The sequence below is a fragment of the Sorex fumeus genome, unplaced genomic scaffold (genome assembly GCF_029834395.1).
Source record: "Sorex fumeus unplaced genomic scaffold, SorFum_2.1 ptg000015l, whole genome shotgun sequence".
Lineage (NCBI taxonomy): Eukaryota > Metazoa > Chordata > Mammalia > Eulipotyphla > Soricidae > Sorex > Sorex fumeus.
Window position 1 is genome coordinate 4,877,711 of NW_026606072.1, and position 18,823 is coordinate 4,896,533.

At 40.3% G+C, this 18,823-nt stretch overlaps 1 protein-coding gene across 1 annotated transcript in view; it reads right to left on the reverse strand.

The window, feature by feature from the left end:
- NUP155 (nucleoporin 155) overlaps positions 1-18,823 on the reverse strand; it is a 69,786-nt gene that overhangs the window by 9,414 nt on the left and 41,549 nt on the right. Inside the window, exons 22-29 of the mRNA XM_056112050.1 lie at positions 18,531-18,661; positions 17,180-17,371; positions 14,755-14,893; positions 12,333-12,468; positions 7,418-7,571; positions 7,127-7,231; positions 5,882-6,036; positions 23-152 (exon numbers count right to left, since the gene is read on the reverse strand). Of these exons, the coding sequence (XP_055968025.1) occupies positions 23-152; positions 5,882-6,036; positions 7,127-7,231; positions 7,418-7,571; positions 12,333-12,468; positions 14,755-14,893; positions 17,180-17,371; positions 18,531-18,661 (1,142 nt within the window). The remainder of the gene's footprint in view (positions 1-22; positions 153-5,881; positions 6,037-7,126; positions 7,232-7,417; positions 7,572-12,332; positions 12,469-14,754; positions 14,894-17,179; positions 17,372-18,530; positions 18,662-18,823) is intronic.

Here is an 18,823-nt window from a genome sequence, read left to right on the forward strand (position 1 = left end):
TTAAATGTCTTTTAGAACTTACTTCCATTTTTTCTTCTAATTCATGAAGGAATTCACCATCTGCAGCTATTGATGAAATGGCAGTGGAGCTTTTGGCACTAAGAATGGCTCGAGCAATGTACTCTAGTCGCTGCTGAAGTGAAATTTCTGTACTAGGGAGAGCAAAAACCCTTATATTTATTTGTAGGAATTCTTAAGGATCCAAGATACACACAGACCAACAGACCAATTACGATGCCCTCCCTCCCTTCCTCTCCCCACGATGCTCAAGGGTTACTCCTGGCTCTGTACTCAGGAATTACTCCTGGCGGTGCTTGGGGGACCATATGGGATGGCCCCCAGGTGTCTTGAACTCAGGTAAGTCTCATGCAAGGCAAACGCCCTACCCACTGTACTATCATGCCAGCCCAATGCACTATTTTCTATCAAAGAAAATGGTCATTTGAAACTTGAAAAACTAGAGACTTCTGGGGACCAGAGAATGCATGCAGCCAATCAGCATCCCTGAGCACCAGCAGGAGTGACTCCTGAGTAGTCAGGATTAACCTCTGAACATCATTAGGTGTGGTAAAAAACCAGAGAACAACAACAACAACAAAAAACTTGGGATTTTTAAAAGAGAGATTAAGACATGAAGGTAATAAGGAAATATGTATGGTTATTTAAAAACTTTCATTTTCAATCTTTTTTCAAATCTCTTTTAGTTTGGGGGCCATACTGTCTGTGCTCAGAGAACCATATGAGATGCTAGTGACCAAACCCAGGTGGGCTGCATGCAAGGCAAGCGTCCTACTCACTATACTATCTCTCTGGTCCCCCAAACCTCCATGTTTTAAAATATAATAATGGATACCCAAAGGCGATGGAAACAAGGAACACGAGAACTGGTATTCAGTAGGAAACATGCCACCTGAGGGGGCTGGGGCTGGTGGTTTGTACAATGAGGGGGCAATCTTATTGAAGGGAAGGGTTCGACCAGGAGCAGGAGGTGGCGCTGAAAGATGGTAAAGTGTTGTGTATGAAATCCTATCAGCAACAGCACTGTAAACCACACTGCAAAAATGTTTCCAACCTCATCGCTATCTTTTCTCTTACCACCTCCAGCAGTCCAACTGGCTTACATCATTGTATCTAAAGCAACATAATGTGAGGCAGTGCTTCTGCACGAATTATGCCTTGTGCTGGGGCCACATTTCCACTCTTTCTTTCCCTTCTTTCCTCCTTCTCAACCTCTCCCCTCTCCTTTCTCTTTGGATTTTTGGGGCACACTCAGTAATGCTCAGGGATTACTTCCGGCTCTACACTCAGTACTCTTGATGGCGCTGAGGAAATTTATATAGGAGATGCCAGGTATTGAACCCAGCTGTGTGCAAGGCAAGCTACCTAACAACTGTACTACATCTTCAGCTCCTCCACCATTTCTTTACAATACTTGCTACTAAATTTGAGATCTAATTTTTTGGGTTTGGGGATCACACCAGGTAGAGCTCAAGGGTTACTCCTGGAGGGGGTAGAGGGAATATTCATGGTGCCAGGGATGAACCTAAGCTGGTAATGGGCAAGGCAGGTGCTACCAGCTGTACTACTTCTCCAGCCTGAGAACCCATTTTGTTTATTTATTTAGTTTTCTTTATACATTTTTAAAAAAATTTTATTAGTAAAACACCATGAGGTACAGTTGTAGACTTACAAATTTTTGTGCTTGGGTTTCAGTTATACAATGATCAAGTACCCATCCCTCCACCAGTGCCCATTTTCTACCTCCATGGGTCCCAGTATCCCTCCCACCCCCATCCCCCCCATCCCACCCTGCCTCTGTGGCAGGGCATTCCCTTTTGTTCTCTCTCTCCTTTTGGGTGTTGTGGTTTGCAAAAGAGGCACTGAGTGGCAATCATGTTTGGTCTATAGTCTACTTTCAGCATACTCTGAGAACCCATTTTAAAGATAAATTGTCTAAGTCCTTTTCTGACCAACTAAAGCAGAGTTCTACCAGGTACTCTACAAGATTTTTACTATACTTATTTTTACTGTACTTTACTCCAAACTTCTTTGTCTGATTTCTTATTTGTTCTGATTAAAGCCACACCCATAGGTGCTCAGGGATCACTCCTGGAAGTGTTTATGGGACCATATGCTCTCATTGCAGGGACTGAATCCAGGTCAAGTACAAGTAAGATCAGTGTCTTACCTATGGTACCATCTCTCTGGTCCCTGTCTCTATCTTTTCATCTCTTCTTTCAAGTCTTGGCTATGACTGGTACAGAAACCCTATCTGCAAGCAGACTTACAGGGACAGTAAGCTCTGCACACATCTGCATCTCACTGATGGCAGCTTCACTTTTTCCTACTCCTATAAACCTATCTCTTCAGCCCCTCCACCACAATTTCTTTACAATACTTGCCTACTGTCATTTGGACCCAATTTTTTGACATTATAAAGCACTTTGAAAATAAGTAACTAAATTTAGTGGTTGAAAACGTCTCAGATCAGCCAGTATTAAACCTTTGAAAACCCAGTTCATTTCTATCTACATTAGGGAAAAATGTCTTTCCTTTACTGAGGTCTTACTTAACCTTTCCAGAATAGATATGGCTTCTATAATATTCACCGCCCAAAAAAGAATCCAAAGAACTTACTTTCTCCTTTCTTTCAAAGCACATACATGGATCACATTAATTAGCACTGAGAATTTTTAAGGTTACATATAATGAAATCTATATTTAGGAGATCTATTTCTAAAAGTGCCTTCTCTTCATTCCCCACTCATCTTTTAAAAAGCCCAAATTAGCTGAACATTTAAAAACTAAATTAATAGCCCCAAATTACTTAAACAGAACATCTCATAGTTGTCAACTTATTTGGTGTCACTTCTAAATGCAAAAAGGGTGTAGTGAGAAGAAATGTAATACATGGGACTTGTATTACACCAGTTGGAACAAAATCTTCTTCAAATTAAGAAAAAAAAATTTTTTTTTTGTTGTTCTGGATGTTAGGCCACACCTGGTGATACCCAGCTCAGGAGAACCATATGAGGTGCTGGGGATCCAACATAGGTCGACAGCATGCAAGGTAAGCACTTTACCCACTACACTATTGCTCTGGCCCCTGGGAAAAAATATTGATGTGAAAAGACAGTAATCTGAAAGCTAAGAAATGATGAACTGGGGCAAGAGGATGCTATACCAAGTAGGGCTCTTGCCTTGCATGGGGTCAACCCAGGATCAATCCCTGGCACCCTATATGGTCCCCTGAAACCGCCAAGAGTCATCCCTGAGCACAGATCCAGGAGTAAGCCCTGAGAACCACTAAAAAAACCCCAAACAAACCAAAAAGAACAAAAGTTAAGCTTTCTGAATATTTTATGAAAATATTTACATTTTTTATACCAAGGATGAGGCCAGAGAGATAGTACAGTAGGTAGGGCGTTTGCCTCGCAAGCGGCCAACATGGCTGACCTGAGTTCAATTCCTCCTCCCCTCTTGGAGAGCCCGGCAAGCTACCGTGAATATCTCGCCCTCTCACCCGCACGGCAAAGCCTGGCAAGCTACCCATGATGTATTTGATATGACAAACACAGTAACATTGTCACAATGGAGATGTTACTGGGCCTGCTCGAGCAAATTGACGAACAATGGGAAGACAGAGAAAGTGACAGTGATACCAAGGAAAAAGATAAACATAAGAGAGGAAGGAAAATTAAGAGCCTTTTAAAGTTTATGAGCAACAGATAGAGAAGGGAACACCTAGTAAAGGGTGTTTGGAGGATCCTCTCAAGATGAGAGATGCATGCTGAAAGTAGACTACAGACCAAACACAATGGCCACTCAATACCTCTACTGCAAACCACAACACCCTAACAAAAAGAGAGGGCAAAAGGAAATGCCCTGCCACAGACGCAGGGTTTGCATGGGGAGGGATGGGAGGGTTACTGGGATCATTGGTATTGGAGAATGGGCACTGGTGGAGGGATGGGTACTCAATCATTGTATAACTGAAACCCAAGCACGAAAGTTTGTAAGTCTACAACTGTACCTCATGGTGTTTCACTAATAAAAATTAAATGAAAAAAAAAAGAAAATGATCACACACTGACAAAAAAGAAAAAAAATTAAAGTTTCTGAGCAAAAAAATCTAAAGATGGCCTACAAAAAATTATATGGCAATTAATTCAGAATTATCTAAAAAGCAATAATCTAGAAATAAGATACTGAATGCCTGCATGAAGGCCCACTCCAGATTTACCTCTGGCAAAGTATAGTATTTAACAGATACTTTTATCCATATAAAAGTAACGAATAGTATTAAGATACAAAATGTTTTTTGTATTCACTGTTGTTAATTAAATATTCAAAAAATGCCATACATTTTAAATTTTACAAATTATGAATTAATCCATGTGTTTAGAGTAGTTACCAGCTTAAATGATCTTTTTCCCCTTTACTAAACCAAAGAAAAAATAAATAAGTCACTTATGTATATGTCATTTTCTGTGAGGGAGAACTTGGAAAACTCAAGTGGATGTTATGAGAATGAGGGTAAGAACAAAAGCATGCTCAGGCTCCATGCAATGATACACCCAGGTGAGTTTAATACACACTGTGCACTCACACCTGTTATTGGCTGTCTGGACTCTGGGATGAATTTTATTAACTTGAGTTCATTGTGGCTTGATCACAACAGGCTCCTCTTCCTAATTTTATTTCAACCTTTTTTTTTTTTTGAAGGAGGACTGCTTGTTACAGTGATCAGAGAGCTCAGTGCTGCTGGGGTTTGAACACAGCATTTTCTAAACCTAATGCATGGGCTGTACCATTTTAGTTCTATCTCTGGTCCTTGTCTTGGAAACTTAAATAATCTCCAGTTTTCAAAAATAGCACATGATATTTTGGGGGATTAGGAGGGTAGAACCTAGCTGCACTCAGGGCTTATTCCTAGCTATATGGTAAGGAACCACAACTAGAGGGGTTAGCAGACAATACGGAGTGCTGACGATCAAATCGCGGTCTGCCATGTGCAAAGCAAGTGCCTTACTTGCTGCACTATCTCTCCAGCCCACTTGCGTTATTTTGGCAAAGAAAATTAACAGATGAAAAAGGAATAATGGGTATGGCGCTTACACTCAGCCAACCCAGGTTAATTCCTGGTACCTCATATGATCTACCTGAGCACTGCCAGGAGTAATTCCTGAGCATTACTAGGTATAGACCTAAAACAAAACAAATCAAAGAAAAGAAATTGCAACTGAAAAATAGAACCAAATTAATGATGTGTCTAGGTTTTCATTGTTTTTTAAAATTAATTTGTTTTTTAAACCTCATTATGCTGTTTTTGATGTAACAATCTAACTTAAAATTTCAATACTTCCCCACCAGGAGTAATTCCTGAGTATAGAGCCAGGAGTAGCCCCTGAGCATCAACAGATATGACCCCAAAAGAAAAAAGAAAAAGAAAAAATCAATGCTTCAACAAATTCTTAAATATTCTCATTTATATGCACTAATATATTTTTTAAATTTAAATCAATGAGGATAGTAGGCAAAATTAGATAAAATTTAGTAAAAATATGTAAATCAAAGTTTTCCTTTTAATGAAGATTAGCAAATACAGGCTGGAATACATACAGCTCAGTAGCAAGGTATTTGAGGCCCTGGGTTAGATCTGGAAACCTCATTCCTCCCAAGATTAATTAACTACTGTAAGTAAAAATAACAACAAAATTGTAAACACATACTTTAAAGGGATTAAAAAAAACAAAAAAACCCACAAAAAACAAAAAACAAGCAGAGACTGAATAAAGTTTTTCTTAATTTCTGAAATCCATCTGTCACCAGATAAAGCTTAACCATCAATCATTCTTACAGGAAGACTATTATACCATACCTATGCATGTCGGCCAATTTGGACAGGACACGAGCAGCATTACTGAAACTTCTGTTCTTCTCATAGTATCTCCAGAGTAAATCCATATAACGGACCTTGTTTTGATCAACTTTGGCCATTCGGACTAGATATGGTTCCAGAAATGGAGAAGCAATCTGAAAATTGTAGAGGCACTCAGAAACATTTCCTGACAACCCACTCACTCTTATGTAGTAAATTCAACACTTAAAAGATAACTATAGGTATGCCAACTTTATGAATACTTAAGCAAAACTGACAGTACGAGAATAGACCAAAGAACAATTTTCTCTATAGGTTTTTTTGAAAGGCCCCCACCAGGTGGTGCTCAGGAAATCACTCCTGGCCAGCCTCAGGGGACTGTAGTGGTGAAGATGCAGTTGTGAAGATGCAGCAAGCAGTGAAGTATGCAGCAAGTGCCACACCCATTATACTCTCTTTCTGGCCTCTCATTATGATTATTTGGGCTAAGTGCCACGGAGCAAACCCAGGAACTCACACATATGAAGCATGTGTTCTGCCACTGGGCTATATCACAACCATATTATATGGATTTATCTATTTGGGGGTCTTTCAGATCACACCCAGGCGTGTTCTATGTTGCCCTGGATATTCTAGACTCACTGCTCCGAGTTACCTTCAGGAGGTGCCGGGCTGTCTATTCAGTGGTCGGGATAGAAGCCTGGGTTCCCGCATGCAAAGTATTATCACTCTGAGCTATCTCCTGGGCACAAATGACTACAGTGTTTCCACAATATGAGATATCACAGCTGCATTAGGCTGATTAAAAAATAGTAATCTATTTACAAATCATTTAATGAACTTGAGAAACTGGTTTTGATTCTGAGACTCCGAGTACAAAGGCAAACTTGCAAATCATCAAATGTCACATACTCATTTTACTGAGGAATACAAAAACACAGGGAGTCAGTCAAAAGACATGTGAGGTGACAAAATGACTTACTGGCAGAGCTAAGATAAAATTTGGGTACTGTAATTGATAATCTAATGATTCCCATCTCGCAATATAAACACTGCTGCTGAAAGCTTAAATAACAAGAAAAGTAAGTATTAGCATACTTTGTCCACTAGGAACATTATCATATTATTTGGCTTTATACTAGTAATCAATAGTAGATAATGAAGAAAAAACAAATATCTATGTGCTTACCCCAGTGACCTATTTAAGAATATAAATTAATAATACAGCAATAAAATATTTCTTACCTGCAGCAGCTTATCTGCAAGATCAGCTTGTATAAGCCAGTTATAAAGGGCAATGCTGAAGAGTTCATCTTTCGATCGTTGAGACAATTTAAGCATTTGCTCAAACTACAATAGAGAAAGCAATAAAAATTATCACAGTTTAAAGCTCTGTTATTAATATAAAGGCCTTAAACACCTGGAAGAAATCAAGATCCTTACATCGGAGTTCTAAGAACTGTCCCAAGATAAATCACCACCACCACCTAGAACACTGAAACCTACTGTTTTTAGAATAAAAATAAGGTTCCTTACGTGATGTCCAGCTTCTTCGTTACTCAGCATATTGGGGTCAGAGGACAACACAGGAGGCCCAGGTTTTTTGGGTACACTGGGAGACTGAGGAGCAGCCTTACTTTGATTCACCAGTTCTTGAAGTGTATCAGTAATACACTTATAACTGTTCAATCTGAAAATGAGATTAGAAGCAATTACATTATCTAATCAGAGACCAACTTTTTAATTTTATCTAATTTACATAAAAAGAATCTGAAGATTAGTTTGGAGTGTCTATGTACTTATTTAGGTCCCCCCCACTCTTTCTCCTTTGGTTTTTGGGCCAGACTTGGCCATGCTCAAGAGTTACTCCTGGCTCTGGACGCAGGAATCATTCCTGGAGGTGCTTGGTGGACCATATGGGATGCCGGGGAACAAACCCAGGTCAGCTGCATGCAAGGTAAGTACATTACCAGCTGTACTATATCTCCAACCCTGTATGTACTCACATTTAGTATTAAGAGTAACCCAAATAATATAATACATCATATCAGTACAAGAAAAAGTAAAAATCATATAATCATATCAACAGATGCAGAGAAATCATTTGACAAGATCTAGTACTCATTCATGATAAAAATTCTCCATACAATGGGAAGTTTAAAAATTTTTCCTCAATATACTCAAAAAGCCACTACAGCAAGTATTATACTCAATAGGAAGAAATGAAAAGCCGTTCCTCATAAAAGGATCAGGCATAAAACGAGGTTGCCCAATCTCACCACTTCTATTCAACAAAGTACTGGAAATACTTACCATAGCAATTATGCAAAAGATATAAAGAAAAGGAATACAGGAAAGGAAGAAGTCAAGTTATCACTATTTATACTTTAAGAAAACCCTTAAAGACTTAAAAAAAAAATAGACTTGCATGGTAAAGTGGCAGGCTACAAATATCAACATGTAAACATTCAAGCCTTTCCCATAGAAAAATAATGAATAAGGACCAGAGTGACAGTATGGTAGGTAAGATGTTTTGCCTTGCACTCAGCAGCAGAAACAGGTTTGAGCCCCAGCACCTCATATGGTCCTCTGAGCACCATCAGGAGTGATCTCGAATGTAGAGTGAGGAATATGCCCTGTGCACCACTGGGTCTGACCCAAAAATAAACAAATGCCATTTACAACTGTGCCTCAGAAAAACCAAGTACGTAAGAACAGGCTTAAGAGTCAAAAGACCTACACAAAGAAAACTGCAAAACACTGTTAAAGAAACAAACAAAAAATGACAGAAAAAAATGGAAACATCCCCTGATCATGGATTACGTGGATTAATATCAAAAGTTTAGCAATACTGAGGTTGGAGAGATAAGGAGTTTGCCTTGAACACGGCCAACCTGGGTTTGATTCCCAGCATCCCATCTGGTCCCCTGAGCACCGCCAGGAGTAACTCCTGAGTGCAGAGCCAGTAACCCTTGTGCATTGCCGGGTGTGACCCAAAAAGAAAAAAAAAAAGAAGAAAAAAGTTCAGCAATATGACTGACTGGGTGTAAGATTTGGTTTAAAGTTATTCTATTCTAAAAACATAGCATCAAACATTTTAAAACTTCAGCAATGAAATTAGTACTCTAGCTTGTCTAAGGAAGAAAAAAAAGGGATAACATTTACTAAGTTCATATTTCATATTTCAGATACTTCAGAAAGGCTAATTGTATCTATACATAAGAGTAGAAAAAAATTCAACCTCTTTTATCTTATATGGAGTGATAGCACAGCGGGTAGGGTGTTTGCCTTGCACGCGGCCAACCCGGGTTCCCTCTCGGAGAGCCTGGCAAGCTACCAAGAGTATCCTGCCCACACGGCAGAACCTGGCAAGCTTCCCGTGGCCTATTCAATATATCAAAGGCAGTAACAAGTCTCACAGAGGAGACGTTATTGGTGTCCACTCGAGCAAACCGATGAACGGGAGGCAAGTGCTACAGTGCAATATCAAAATGGTAACACCCCAAAGCATTCTACAGATCCAGTGCAGTCCCCGTAAAGATATCCACGATATTTTACAAAGAAATAGATGAAACTCCTGAAATTCAATAGAACAATGCCCACCCTTCCCCCTGCCCCAATCCAAACAGTTTCAGCAATCCCTGGGGTAAAAGAAGATGAAAATGAAAGGCACCATTTTTCGCAACTTCAAACTACGAAGTGGTAGAAATTCAAACAGCATGGTACTGGCATAAGGATACGCCCTCTGGTCAGCTAAACTTTGATAAAGGAGCAAAAATTATGAAGCGGAGCAAAGAAAACTCTTCAACAAGTGATGCTGGAGAAACTGGTTGACCACATGCAAAAGAATGAAGAGCCCTAGCAAATATCATGTTCAAAAGTCAACTCAGAAGACCTTGTTATCAGATCTGAACACAAAAGGCACACAGAGGAAAATATTGACAGAATTCTTCTTAACATTGAAGCTAGAGGTATCTTTAAGGCTGAAAACTCCACTGACCGAGCAAGTGGAACCAAAGATAAACACATTCAATTTTTTGTCTTTGGCTTTGGGCCATACCTAGTCATGCTCAGGGCTTACTCCTGGCTCTATACAGGGACCACTCCTGGCAGTGCTCAGGGGTCCATAAGAAGTACTTGGATTGAACCTGATCAGTTGCGTTCAAGGCAAACGCCCTCCCACTCAGGACTACATTAAGACGCTTCTGCACCTCAAAGGAAACAGACCAGGGGTTGGAGCAATAGTACCTTGAGTAGTATGCTCGTTTTGCATGCAGCCAATCCGGGTTCAATCCCTGGCACCCATAAGACCTGATGATCTCAGCAAGAAATATTCCTAAGTATAGAGCCAAAAGTAATTCCTGAGCACCATGAGATGTGGCCTCAAAACATTAAACCTAAATAAATAAATAAAGATCAGAATCCAAAAACCACCCACAGAGTGGGAGAAATTATTTGCTCACCACCATATGATAAAGGGTTATTATCAAAGATAGAGTGTAAAGTTCTAGTAGAACTTTTTAAGTTAAAAAAAAAAAACCCAACCAACACTATCAAAACATGGGAAGAGAGATGAACAGAAACTTCCTCAGAGAAGAAATACAAATGGTGAAGAAGCACATGAAAAAATGCTATCACTAATCAGGGAAATGAAAATCAAAACAAAACTGAAATATTGCCTCACAACAAAGAGACTGGTATTCATGACAAAGGAAAATTAGTAACAACAAGCAGTACTGGTATGGATGCAGGGGAAAAGCTCACACTGGATTCACTGTTTGAGAAAGTGATAACTATGTTAGCCTCTTTGGAAGGCAATATTGGACATTTCTAAAAGAAACTAGGAATTGAGCTTCCATGAGCCTCATGAAAATATATCCAAAAGGCCCAAAAACACTGAATAAAAGGCATCTACATTCCCATGTTCATTACAGTACTAATCACAAAAGCCAAAATCTGTAATCACAAGAGCCAAAATCTGTTAACAACGCCAACTGTCCAAGGACAGAAGACTGAACAAAGCAACTATGGTACAAACATACATAATGGAATACAATATAGCCATTAGGAAAGATGAAGTCATGAAATTTCCAAGTACACGGATGCTTAGTGAAATGAGTCAGAGGGAGAGGGACAGACATCGAATGATGAGCTCATATGTGGAATGTAAAGAAACAGTAGGAGAACAATGTCCAAAGACAACAGAAATAAAAGGCAGGAGAACTGGTCCTCAGTAGGAGGCTTGTCACGGTGATTGGAGCAGGGTTAGGACAGGGAAGGGACCACTAGGGCAATGATAGGGGAGCTGGTCACTCTGGACAGGAACTGGGTGCTAAAAGGAAGTAAAGTGAGATGCATGATACCTTTTTAGTAACAGTATTGCAAACCACACTGCCAAAAGGAAAAGGAAAAAAAGGAAAAAAAGTGCCTGTAATAGGCTGGGAGACTAGAGAGAAACTGGGGTCACTGGTATAGGGAAGAGGACACTGGTAAAGGGATTGTATAGCTAAAATACAATCATGAATAACTTTGTAATTCAGTGATTCAATTAAAAAAAATAAAAAGCGATCTCATTTAAAACTGACATTAGGGCCAGGTCTAGTGTTCAAGCCTTATGCATGGCCCTAAGCACTGCTGACAAGTTGTAAAATTATTTTTCTAATTCAGGCTATCTTTGTTCAACAAGAGACACTTAAAAAGCATATTTTTGTTTTTAGGTTTTTGGGTTTTCTTTTTTGCAGTGCTGGGGTGCTTGGGAATGTAACTCAGGGCTTCATGCATGAAAGGGTATGTTGTGCTCTATTGCTGCTGTGCAACATCCCTAGTACAGTTTTATTTATTTATTTATTTTTTGGTTTTGTTTCGGGTTCACAACAAGCGATGTTCTGTAGTTAATTCGGGCTCTCAGGGGGACCATATGGGGTGCTGGGGATTAAATCTGGGTCAGCCGCATGCAAGGGAAGTGCCCTTACCCATTACTTCGACCCCTCCCCCTGAGACCAGTTTGAAAAGGTTTACTAAAGGCTGTATTTGGAAGAAAAAAAAAATTTTTTCCCCCTTCGGGGAGAGGTTCGGGACACACCTGGTGATGCTTGGGGGACCATGTGATGCTGTCAATCAAAATCGGGTCAGCCACATGCAAGCAAGTGTCCTATTCCCTGTACTATAACAGTGGCCCCTGTACTTGAAATATTATTCTCTTATATTTATCATTCTTGACATAAAAAAAAAAATCTATAGCCATAAAACCATTGATGTAATAAAAGTACTTTCTGTTCTGTTTTGGGGCCATCCCTAGTGGTGCTCAGGGCTCACTCCTGGCTCTGAGTTCCTGGATCACTTTTGGTGGGGCTCAGGAACCATAGGGATGTGACAGGGATTAAACCCAAGCTGGCTGCATGTAAGGTAAGAGCATTCCCCATTGTATTATCTCTCCAGACCCTAAACTTGCCTTTCTTGGAAAGCCTGAAGGCCCACGACATCTTCTTCTGGTTCTCCATGTTTATAGAAATGAAGTCCAAGACCCTGAGGGTCCTTCTTCTCTGCAGCAGTTAGAGACAGTTCCACAACACCCTCATAGAAACGCACTGTGCAAAAAAAACGACAGTGTAGAGGCTTATACTGACCAGGACACACACACACACACACACACACACACACACACACACACACACACACACACACACACACAGAGAGGCTTACATTGAGCTACATGTGGTACGATAATTAAATCTAGGACTTCTACATGCAAAGCAAAGAAAGTTCAGTTTGTTTAGCTATCTATCATTTCTCTGGCCCATGGATATATTTTTTTACAAGCTGGACAATAAAAAGATAACAATGACTATTTCTCTAGTATATATATTAATTACTTTGGAGATAGCATATCGGAATATTTCTCATGAGTCTAACTGACTTAAGTCCTAATGTGCCTTAAAGCCATTAAATACATGTACTCCAGTGGTAAAAAAGAAAACTTACACTTTAATTTTTAAAATAGAGTATTCTAATTGTATATATTTTTAAAAATATCTTGAAATTCAAAATACTTTTTCTTATTTTGAATGTCAAGTTATTACTTTTACTGTATTTAATTTAAAGTGAGCAGGGTTAGTCAAAAGAATTTAAAACATTTAAAAAATGTGGTCAGGGATGTGATACACCACACATCTCACAAGTGTGAAGTCATAAATTCAATCCCTGGCATTAAAAATAATTTTTTAAATTAAAAAATAAAGGCCATCCTGTGAGGCAAGTGCATCAGCAGCCTGATGGTGCCTTCTGACTTCTAGATGCCCCAAAATTGCTGCTGTGCCTTTGGCCAGACCACAAAAACTTGGGGCAAAGTTTACCAAGAAAGTAAACAGCCAAAATTTCGGTATGTGGGAGACACACCCACAAACCACCTCGGGCTCAGCTATATAACTGGAGGCCCAATTAGATCCTGATCGAACTGCTTAATGGTCATGACCCGAGACTCAGAAACAAATCTCGGAACCCAGCGGCTTTTGGCAGAAATGCGTCTGGTCCCTGCAGTAGGTTACCAGTGCCGGGCCACCCCAGGGGGGAAAGGGTGCTGTCCCTCCACCTGCTCCCCCTTGGTGGCTCAGTGGCCACCATCCTCCAGAGGCCACTGGAAAGTCAGGTTTGGGCCCGCAGTGATGAGACACATGGGGCCTCATGGGATGGGGATTAAGCCGGCCCTTTCCTCCCCACCCCAATGAGACTCTAAGTTGCCACCCACAAACAGCCTCTCTGGCTCCTGATCAAGGTGCTTAATGGCCATGATCCAAGAGACTCAGAAACAAATCTCGGAAACCAGCAGCTTTGCGCAGAAATGCGCCTGGTCCCTGCAGTAGGTTACTGTCGCCGGGCCACCCCAAGGGGGGAAAGGGTATTGTCCCTCTGCCTGCTCCCCCTTGGCGGCTTGGTGGCCACCATCCTCCAGAGGCCACTGGACAGTCAGGTTTGGAACCACAGTGATGAGACACATGGGGCCTCACAGGATGGGGGTGGAGCCGGGCCTTTCCTCCTCGCCCCAACGAGACCGAGTCACTGCCCACGAACCACCTTCTGGCTCCTGATAAAGCTGCTTAATGGCCATGACCCAAGAGACTCAAAAACAAATCTCAGAATGCAGCAGGTTTGGCAGAAATCCCTCCAGATTTAATTGTTAAAATTTCAGAATTCCAAAATCATGCAATCATTACTGTGGCCGCTCAACATATGTTATTCATAACCAGTAATAGAAAAATTTACAAAGTTTCCTTTTTGGCAGATCTAAGTGTTGGGGAAAAATCCCAAACAATAATGGTGGGTCTGGGGTCAAAATATTGAATGAAATCAAAGTAGAGGGAGAGTAAAGTGGAAATTATCTGCACCACAGATAGGAGGAGGGTATGGGATAGGGGATATATGCTGGGGTTTTTGGTGGTGGAAAGTGGGCACTGGTGAAGGGACAGGTGTTTCATCATTGTATGACTGAGACTTAAACCCAAAAGCTTTGTAACTGCTCTCATGGTGATTCAATAAATAAATTTATAAAAAGAAAAAAAAAAGTAAGGTGGAGTTCATGCCCAATTCAGTCAGCCTAATTAATGGCTGAATAAATACCATTACTCCTACATTTAAAAAAAAAAAAAAACCTCTTTGCAGTCAAATTGGTAAATTCAGTGTAACTTGCGAGATTATAATAAGTACTTTGATAAAGATAAGCAAAAACTGTTTTAAAATTAATTAATTAATAAGTCAATGCCTTAAGTTAAAATAAATAATTTACACTAAAAAAATAAATTAAGGCCATAAACTTGTTTTGCTCACACAGACATTCACATTCTTTTCTAAGAATACATGAAAAATATCTAATGTCCCACCTTGTCTATATTGGACACAAACATTGGAAAGGTCCACTTGATTGCTAATTTTTTGATACTCCTTTAATGATTCCCTTAACATTCTTTCCTTTTCAACCTTATTTTGAATTTGTCGGGAACGTTGCAAAAGTTCATTTGCCTAGAAGCAGAGATAATCAGAATTAAAAAGATATAAAATCAGGTACTAGATTAATGTTTCTCAATGCGGTAACAATGTTCCCGAGTGCTGGAATGATGGGAATTGGCAGATGTAAATAACAAATGATACAACTGGGCAGGGCTGGAGTGATAGCACAGTGGTAGGGCATTTGCCTTGTGCATAGCCGGCCCGGCCAAACCAGGTTCGATTCCTCTGCCCCTCTCGGAGAGTCCGGCAAGCTACCAACGCTATGTCCCCCGCACGGCAAGCCTGGCAAGCTACCCGTGACATATTCAATATGCCAAACACAGTAACAACAAGTCTCATGATGGAGACATTACTGGGCCTGCTCAAGCAAATCGATAAACGGGAGGACAGTGACAGTGACAGTGACAACTGGGCGAGGTGAGAGGCTATTGCTATTTGCTTAAATAAATAGGTTCAGGGTTCGGGGGTGGGGCTGAGTCCATCCCCCAAAAAAAGAGTGGGTAGTTGGCCAAATAAGTTTTTAAGTCCGTGCTCTGTGCTCTACCTGGCACATATACTTGCTTATCTCTTCATTATTTCTCTTCCTTGTCTCTGTCTGCATTTTTCCCCCTCTGGAGAAAGCTGCTCTCTCTTCAACACTTATTTTCTTTCTTTCTTCCCTCCCCTCACATATTTCTAAGTAAGTTTCATGGAATAAAAATACCAAAAATAATTTTTAAAATAAAATAAAACCAGGGTTTGGGAGATAGCTCAAAGGGCCTCGGCACCACATGGTTCCCTGACCATCACTGGAAGTGAATCCGGAGCACCAGAGTACGGCCCCCAACAAAGTAAAATAAAATAATATACAGACTCAGCAGTGAACCCTGGAAGACAGCAGCTTGCCAGGAATCTCTCCAGACTCCATGCTGAGCCGATTTCACTTGGACACCTCAAATGGAATGGATGTCCCTATTCTGTCCACTCCAAATGAACCCCCGGTGGCCACAAACTTTCAGAAGAAAACCAAGTATGTGGGAACAGGGTCTGAAGACACCAGGTCATATGGTGGGGAGGTTTGTCCTTTCCTGTCTCCCAGCCCACCCCTTTGGGGTTCTGTCTGCCATGCCCACAAACTGACTCAGGGCGACATTTAAGTGTGCTACTGGCCTGGATCCAGAGACTCACAAATGAATCTCAAAATAGATTAGCTCCCTACAGAGATGTCTCTGGATAGCAATCATTTACATATTTAGAATTCCAGAAGCATGCGACTGCAAAAGTGGCCACACAACCTCTCATGATATTTATAAGCCAAAGAAAACAGATTATCTAGAATCTGCCTTTGGCAAGCAGGCTTGAAGAGTGGTGGGAAAATTCAAAATAATGGTGGTGGGAAGGTGTAATGGTGGTGGGATTGGTATTGAAATATTAACTGTAATCAATTACTGTGAACAACCTTATGAAAATAAAATTTAAAAATTAAAAGAACTATATAAAAAACAAACTTCCGTCTTAATTTTAGGAGAAAAATTCTGACACAATACTAGCTATTTATAAATCCTCTCACAAACATACTAAGATGGGCAAATCTCGACACTATTGGTCACCAAGCAGACCCTATGACAATGATTGACAATGATGCATAAATTTCCACTTGGGCCAGAGTGATAGTACAGCAGGTAAGGCACTTGCCTCACACGTGATGACCTGGGTTTAATCTCAACATGTGGTCCGCTTAGCCGTGTCAGGAGTGATTCCTGAGCGCAAGGCAGGAGCAACCCCTGACCATTGCCCAGTGTGATCCTAACCCCTCCCTACAAAAAACTCCCTACAAAAAGATGTTTTGTTGATACTTCTTACTTTCCCAAAATGAGGCTTTAGTTAACCACCCCTTTAAAATCCTATAAATAAGTAAATAATTAAAATACTATAAATTTTTTTTCTGGGGCCTCCCAAATGGTGCTCAAAGGTCTAGGGGGGACTCCCAAGATAGAGACAACATGCTAGATGGCTCAATTCTAGGGTCCACATATACAGGGCTGCTTGGAAGGCCAGGCAGTGACTGGCCTTATACTAGCTTCCTGGTCCTCAACGATTCTTTTTTGAAGTAACTTAAATCGGCCTGAATTTTAAAATATGCACCTCAACCCCATTCTTAGGCAGATGCTTGAAGCTTCTGAGGCCTTCAACAGAGGGCGAGAGAGTCAAGGTCACATATTAAGTAAAAGATGCCAGTTCTGATTCCAGCTATCATGTGTTTTACATCATTCTATGAAACCTTTCTTAATGTAGGTGAACAGGAAACAAGGCACATACCTTAGAACAAATGGCATCATCAGTGCTATACAGAAGTGGGCAGATATCCTGTAAGTGTGAACTAATGCCGTCAACAGCAGCATTATCTCGGATATAGCAGTTGATAAGAGAAGCAATTAAGGCCCCAGTCAGTTCTTTGTCCCGGATTACTAGATCTTTAAAAGTGGTAATTTTCAGCTGTTCTTGAAATTCCTAAGAATAAAAGAAACTACTTTTTGGAACAAAAATATAATATCACATTTCCACATAGAATAAAATTTCTTTAAAAATTTAATACAAATAAAACCATTCAGATTATATTTCAAAAGAGAAAAATAAGAAAGGATACGGAGTTATAAATTTCTGCAAACTTTAATGCAATCACACAAAGTTAGAAAACTCACAGATATAGTTCAAATCTCTTATTTTACAACTCAGAAAAATCTAGGTACAGTAAAAACTAGAGACCAATCGTTCAGTCAAGGGAAAAAGCTACATTAAGTCTTAGATGTAAATTAATTTTTTCCTAAATAATATCAGAATTATGTAATTCAAGGTCTTCCAACACTGGAGATAACACAGTGGGTAAGATGTTTGCCTTATAGGAGGCTGACGTGGGATCACTGGGATCAGTCCAAGGCACCCCGCAGCCCCATCAGGAGTGAGTGCAGTGCTCAGGGCTTATTCCAGACTTCAGAGTGAGGAATAAACTCTGAACATCACCAGGTTTACCCCCAAATAAACACACACACACACACAAAAAAACAGGAATATGCCGTTGAAATCACTCATCACCTTAAAATTACATGCGATACTTCTAGTGTGTGTTTGTGATTCTACAGATATTTTTTAGGTTCAGGAGAATTTTGATCAGATTCCAAAAGTGATCTGTAGCTCAAATAAAGTCAAGTAAATCATTCACAAATTACTGTAAAGTTCTCATATATTGTAACCTGTGGTTTTGACAGAGGATACCTAGTTTCCTCATGATAGTGCAAGCATGATAACAAACTAACATAATTAAAACCTAGATGTGTTCCAAAACAACTCCCAAATTCAAATCTAAGATTAAAGCTCAATGAAATGTAAAGTATAGGGCTGGAAAGCCCCCAACAACCTGAGCAAATGCTTTGCCTGAAGGAGGCCTAGGTTGGAGAATCACCATGAGAGAGAAAGAGAGAGAGGGAGAGAGAGAGAGAGAGAGAGAGAGAGAGAGAGAGAGAGAGGAGGGGGAGGGGGAGGGGGAGGGGGAGGGGGAGGGGGAGAGGGAGAGGGAGAGGGAGAGGGAGAGGGAGAGGGAGAGGGAGAGGGAGAGAGAAAATTACTTGTAGTATTAAGGTATGATCTTGAGAAAAGAAAAAAAATATCCTACCTTCTGCAGCTCTCCAACAATGACAGCGACTTGATGTTCACAAAGAAGCTTCCACAGAGCCAGAGCCTGGTAGGATTTCCGAACTAACTGCTGGATTGCCTGAAGTGAAATTTTTTCATTCACTTGAGCCTCTAAAGACAAAACACAACTGATAAGGTTTCATAAAATAACATTTCAGTAAAACTTTTATTTCAAGTAAAATGAAATTTTTCCAGCTTAGGATGTACCTCAGTGGCGGAGAAAGTCTCACATGCATAAGGCCATCAAAAAGACCATGAACAGTTTTACAACCG